This window comes from Argentina silus (genome assembly GCF_951799395.1).
Source record: "Argentina silus genome assembly, chromosome: 14".
Lineage (NCBI taxonomy): Eukaryota > Metazoa > Chordata > Actinopteri > Argentiniformes > Argentinidae > Argentina > Argentina silus.
Window position 1 is genome coordinate 9,356,097 of NC_139668.1, and position 6,788 is coordinate 9,362,884.

Below are 6,788 nucleotides of genomic sequence, written 5' to 3' on the forward strand. Positions count from 1 at the left end.
CTCTCTCTCTCTCTCTCTCTCTCTCTCTCACACACACACACACACACACACACACACTCCCTCTCTGCGTGTGTCAGCGAGGTGCAGCGGTCTAATGATTATCTACAGCCCTCCGTCCGTCAGCCAGCCAGCCAGCCGGCCAGGAGGATTGCCTTGACAGAAGTGGCTAATTCAATTAGCGCCGACCTTCCTCCCTGTGACTAGCATGCACACGCACACGCACACGCACACGCACGGAGGCTCATGAACATGACTCACGGTGAGAGACTGAGCTTCGAGGTGCGACTGAACAGACACACGCACACAGACACGCACACAGACACACACACACACAGACACGCACACGCACACACACACACACACACACACACACACACACTGTACACACTCTCCCTCCACTGATCTTGAAATAGTCCCTTTGTTTCAAAGGCAGGACTCTGTCACTAAGCATTAGCCTGGTGGAGGTGATGCACAGCACTGGTTCCCGAGGGCCCGCAGCGTCTCCTTGTCTTTATCCTCATCTCTCACCCAGACACCGGTTTTAACCAGGTGATTGGATTGTCAAGCTAGTTTACGACTTTGATCACAGTTGTGTGTAACGACGTAATTATTACATTTTAAGTCATTATAACTTAACATAATCTAGCTGACACTGGGGCCATCTACAGTACACTGTCAGAAATATCTAGACTCTGTATGCTTGTAAGAGCCAAATGAGGAACCTCTGAGTTATGAGAGAGATTCACAACGTGCCAACAATGGTTTGAATACAGAAAAGGTCTACATGTAGTGGTAGCAAGAAAAGTGGATAAATGCTGGCCGAACGTAAACACCAACGTTAGCACACATTTTCAGAAAAGGTGGGTGAACACTATTCACACACAAAAAAATGCATTTCTGCATGTTTTACCCTCCACTACATCACTGGTCTGAAGTCTTGATGCTTAGAAGCGTCTCTACAGGTCTTTGTATGTTGACAGGTCCAATAGTATGTCCTACATATAGATGCTGTTTAAGCCAATCACAGTCTCAGCACAGTGCGCTTGATGTTCTTCCCTTACCCCTAATCTCTAAAGCCTTTTTACTCCTTATATGACCTCATCTTTGTCTTTCTGCCATTTCCAGGTACAGTATTTACCCATCACAAACTTCATCCACATGCTGTTAGCGAACTGAGGTCAATCACATTTGATCATGAACTTCTACACTCTTCATGTACTCTTCGGGCGGTATTCTGTTATTTTCTCATGTGTGACTGACGGAACTCGAGACCTGGGCCAAAAATCACAGACATGTTTTGCCGAAATGCACGTATTTCTATTCAAATTTGCATTGATGAAAATTCCCAGTTCTGCACAAAACAATCTCAAGACAATACAGTGTGATCCATGTCACTGTATGAGACAGATAGACCTTACCACAAACTGGAGATCTCTTGTTTCAGTAAAGGATACAGGAGATGGAAATAAGACAGAGTAGAAAGAGTGATACGCTGATACATTACCACGTGTTACAACGTGAGCCAAGTGATCACCTACGTATAGGCTATTTTAGGGCTGTACAGATAAATAAATTAATCGAACAGAGTAATTAACTCATGCTTCAGTTAACAACTCATTTTAGAAACAAATAAGTGTACAGTAAATACAGATTGATTCATTAGGCTATAGGCCTACAGTACTGCATTAGGCAACACTGCTACAGTTGCATTCGTAGCCAGAATGAAAAGTCATCGGAACCTGTAGTGCTTATTTGATCAAGTTTCACAAAAATTGTCCCGGTGGTGTCAGAGAAAAAGCTTCTGACATACGAACCGACGGAGATCGAATCATAGTCCCCTCTCCGATTTCAACAATGGGGCACAACCAATCAGATTTTTATATATCAGACCAAGGAAAGTACCAGGGAAGCTAGGTTGAAGCACTGAGCACCCTGTTGTCTTCATCTGTGAGAATGGCAATGGTTAACTTGTAAAATACCTTTTACTCCCCACTCATTGTTTAAGCACCACTTTGGGTCACATTTCTGCATCAGATTAATCTGTAGATTATTCAACTAATAGGAAAAGATTACTCAACAAAAAAAATGTTTAATCGACAGCCCTAGTATATAATATAATATATACATATTTTAAGGTAAAAGCTAGCATGAGCCATAAAAAGCTCCCAGTTCTAATCTGTAACTAATCCTCCAGAGCATAATATCTTTAAAGACCATTGTGCTTCCACAAAGCACCAAAAACATTATTTCATAATGAAGTTGGGCTGAAATTTGTTGGCGATGGAACTACAAATGCTTGCATTTATATTGATTTATTTGGCTTGCATTGTAGGACTTCATGCTCGCATCATACAGTACCCCGGCTCTCCAGAATAGATCATTTACTATAGAAGCCCAAGTATTTCTAAGACAAAGACCATCATACACAGCTTTTATGTAATGCTGCCTGATCTCATAAAGAACAGTGAAACATTAACACTTTAGTTAGTTTGGCGTTTGCTGCAATAAAAGGAAATCATACCTCTATAAAACTGAGATGCTGGAATTAGTTCTAAGGTATTGCACTTTTTTCTCAACATTTCTGTTTGCCATCTCAAATCACACTTCTGACCACATGATGGACTTTCAAGAGCTGCAACCTGCAGGATATTTATATACAGAAGAACAAGTAGTACTTTGAGATCCATCATCAAAAAGCAGAGAGAGAGAGAGAGAGTGTGGTTAAAATGAGATGACAAGATAATATTACACACAAGTGTTGAAAAGAATGTGGAGAAGAGCAAAAGTGTCACTCTACAAGTAAAGTATATCAAAGTAGACTAGGAACATTTTCTGAATGGACTGGGGTGACATTACATGTCAAAGAAACTGAAAAAGGCAGTCGAGGGTGTTCTTAGTGCATAATAGTTGGCAACTTAGGACCGGAATGCTATTTTCTCACACCTGCAGCCTGTCGTTGACTGCCAAGAGTTGCTTTGCCAGCATAATGACAACTCTAATTCAAGATTGTCTTGCGTGGCATCTTCTGCTTTGAAGGTGAAGGTCACACACCCGTCCGACAGGATGTACAGCGACATCCAATCCTTGTTGACAGAGGTGATGAGGAGGGTTTGCGACCACTGTCAAGACAACCTTTGATAAGGAAGAGGGAGTGGATAGCATGGAACAGTTTTCTCTCTCAAAGGAATTCATCTATTGAAGAATTGCACGTATGGTAGCTACTTCAAAGAGTGTGTCAGATGATGCAAGATACTGAAGGACTGCTGAAACCGTGCTGGGTCGTGCCTTCAGAATTCAATCAATTGCAGTTAAAAGAAAACCACACTGCGGGTTCACCCCAAATTGTTATTGGGACAGCTGCGCATTTGTTGATACTGTATATAATGAGGTCAGTGAGAGGAAGACAGGAACCCTTGAGGGGTGTTTTGGTTTTAGCAGGTTAAAACCACCAGTACAATGTAAACACTCTGAATGAACCCACAGTGTGATTTGCCTTTATCTGTAGTTGATTGAATTAGGGCCTTGCGTTCAAATCGTGTTTTTTTATTTAAACTATTTATAGCCCATTCAAATCTATGGGTGGCAGACCTGCTGGTTTTCTTATCTCCCTAGTAATTCATTGATTGACTAATGTTATTGATTGGCTAATGATCACTCAGTTGGCGTGCCAGGTTCGAATCAGTCTCTGATTAGAGAGGAAGGCTAAGGATGACAACCAGCAGTGTCGCAGACCTCAAGGCCCAGATTTGAATACCATGCTACAAACCATTTCCTGAAAAAGCTAATAAAAAATATCATTGTTTAGAGCAATGTCATTTAAAGTTACTGTGAACTATGAATAACTGAATTCAGAAACAAGTTGCATTTCATGGCCTATATCTTTAAAAGTGTTAGCTGCGTGTGAATAGGACCTAATCTGGAGGGAGGTCAAAGAGAAAAGCCCTGTCAAGACTCTATTTGCTGAAGGTGCTGCCAGATCCAAGTTTAGCACCATTGACTTTAATCTCATGTGCAGACAGGCGGTCATGATAGCTGCAACAGCACCCCTAGGCCTTACCCTCTATGCAGGTGACCGATATCTGAAAGGTTTGGATCCAAAAAAATGTTGCAATAATGCGAAAATGTCACCTTGGAAGGGTGAGTTATCATGACACAGAGTACATTTACCCAAACCATTCAGATCTCCACAGCCTCAGGGGGCGCAGGGGCTTTGGGTACATTTGGGATTTGGCCTAGGTATCACACATTGATTCCTTCAGTTAGTTAGCATTACCATACTCCAGTCAGGTTGTATCTTGTAAGACTGGAAACTCAAATAAAGCAGCGATCTTGAATTTTTAAGAGCAACCTAAAAGAAGCCCAGCACTGCAATATCTGGCACCACAGTTAAAAATTCACTGTATTTTTTTTTTTACTTTGGAGTTTAACTTTTTGAGGACTGGAGCTTGAGTTACTGTAAAGAATGTTAAGATATTACCATTACCTTTGCATCTCCATTCCTTCAACAGGGGTAAAATGAAAAAGGTCTATGATAGTTAACAAAGTCATCACTGTTCAATCAATCAATTGGACTCTTGGATCACCAAATACCATGAATTCAATGTTTATTGTTGAGACATAATTTCAATAGAAAAATACATTGTGCTTTGGTAAAACATCACAAGACTTCCAATAGGTAAAACAATCTCTTGGAATCTCTCAATATCAAAAGAATTGTCATGTGATTCCATTTCATAGATTATCAAGCAGTTATTCTATAACATTAACATGTACTTTCATTGCTAGCATAACATTCAGTTAATTAGAATTTAGCGGTTGCTTATGGTCTGACCAACTTTAGTCTTTATTTGTTACCTCATTGTTATGTCATTAAATAGATTGATGGTCTAAAAAAATGTTAAGCTTGAAAAAAAAACACACTAACTGCAGATCTTCTTCAAATAATGTGTACATATTAATATGAGCAGAAAGTCAAGCTACCATGTTATGGTAAAGCATAGTGCAAACAAGCATACAGTAGAACAACGCATATGAAACATCAAGTTACATATTTCTTTCTTCCCACATGGGGAATCAGTATAAACGATATCAGGAGGACAGGTCTCAATTCAACTGTTCACTAGTAGACTTATTACTTTTATCCTTCACCATGAATACACTCTATAGAACTTTACTTTGCTCGTTCAGTGTAGGTGCTGTCACACTGTCAATGTCCACAACCCCGAAGTCCAATCTCCTGTTTGTACCTGTTGGTGAGGGTATTTGCCTTCCGAGTCAACTTGGACAGAACCGTGTGCAGTCCAGTCAAGTGATAATGAAATTGTTTCTCCAAATCATCATCATCTGACTCTATTCTGGAAATGTCAAGCGCAGTCACACCGACCTTTTCTTTCCTTCTCTCGTCGGCCTGAAGGACTCCCCACTCGATGTCATTCCTAATAGATTTCAACAGGACATAATAACCGTACATATCCCCGTCCTGGAAATAGGTCGCTGTGCCATTGCTAGCGGTCCTTACGGTTTTCACTTCCTCTTCTTCATCGAGAGGCACATCTCTCAGAAGACTAGGAACCATCACAGTCTGGTCCATGTTATTCACTGCCCCAATAAAGCGATTCATTGAATTGAACAGTGAATTCCTCTGATTGTACGAATCCGATATCTGCATCATTTTGAAAAGTGAGTGAACAACAAATGCCTAGTACTGAATCTGTTCGTGAGCACTGCAGACAAGCTTGCCACCCTCAGCGATGATGGTGCACTTTTCCCTTGATCTACTTGAGTGGTGTCCCGAGACCAAATATAGTTTGCTAATGCTCTTTATCGGATTATTACGAGGCTAACTTGATGCTGCTGGGAGCTTGTTCAAATGGCAGGCTTGCTGGATAAGTTTAGATGACCAACTTATTCCACAACAGGTAGCTGGCTTTGTAGCAAGGGCGTTCCCTCAGACTTGTCTGACGACACTCGACCGTTTTCCCCCTCCAGCAAATGTAATAGGATCAACGACCTAGGAAACGCTCCGGCTGAAATGAAATACCACACGCACACCCGCACGCACGCACGCACATACACACACACACATATACACATACACACATACATACATACATACATACATACATACATACATACAGTTAGCTTGCGCTACGTTACATCAGGCAGTCTTTATTGGTTGTAGCTAGCTACAGTCAATATAGCAAGCAAATCAGATATATAGCAAACAGAGCTAGGCTATTTCCATGACATGATTACATATAGCTAGGCTAGCAACATGGCCAACTAGCGCGAAGGCATCTCGCTAGCCAAATATTAGCTTAGAACCTTACCGTAGCTACTGTACCGTTGTAGCCCTCTCTCTGTTTAGCTCATACACTTGTCTCTTCTTGTCTATTCGAAAAAAAGAAATGATTCGAATTTGATAGCATCTAACAGTACAGGGCTTCTAACAGTACTGTGCTTCCTGATGCTCAGTATTTCACGTTTGATGGGGGACCCGTTGTGGACGCAGCATCAGCCCACAAGCCGTTCCTCCGTTTCCAGCCAATCACAGTTGAGCCCATTGAACATGCACCAGCCCTCTCAAGTTAAGGTCCCCGTTCCAATACTCCAAACATACATCCTTCCTTCCTTCTCTGGAGGCGAGGAAGTCACGTTGGTCTGGATATAGGAGGGGCAACATATGGGCTGGGGACACACACATTTCTGCCTGTTTTGAGACAGGAATACAACTATGTATTCCCACTCCCATCTCTCAACACACAATTTGCGAGCTACTCTTCTGATGT

The 6,788-nt window shown here is 41.6% G+C and overlaps 1 protein-coding gene across 1 annotated transcript; it reads right to left on the reverse strand.

Annotated features, from left to right (window-relative positions):
- Window positions 1-4,579: 4,579 nt before the first annotated feature.
- On the reverse strand, window positions 4,580-6,474 carry LOC310815106 (mid1-interacting protein 1-B-like). The gene is made up of 2 exons (XM_083684738.1): window positions 6,330-6,474; window positions 4,580-6,026 (listed from the first exon to the last, which is right to left on the reverse strand). The coding sequence occupies exon 2, from the start codon at window positions 5,669-5,671 to the stop codon at window positions 5,207-5,209; it is 465 nt and encodes a 154-aa protein (XP_083540864.1). The 5' UTR covers window positions 5,672-6,026; window positions 6,330-6,474; the 3' UTR covers window positions 4,580-5,206.
- Window positions 6,475-6,788: the final 314 nt, after the last annotated feature.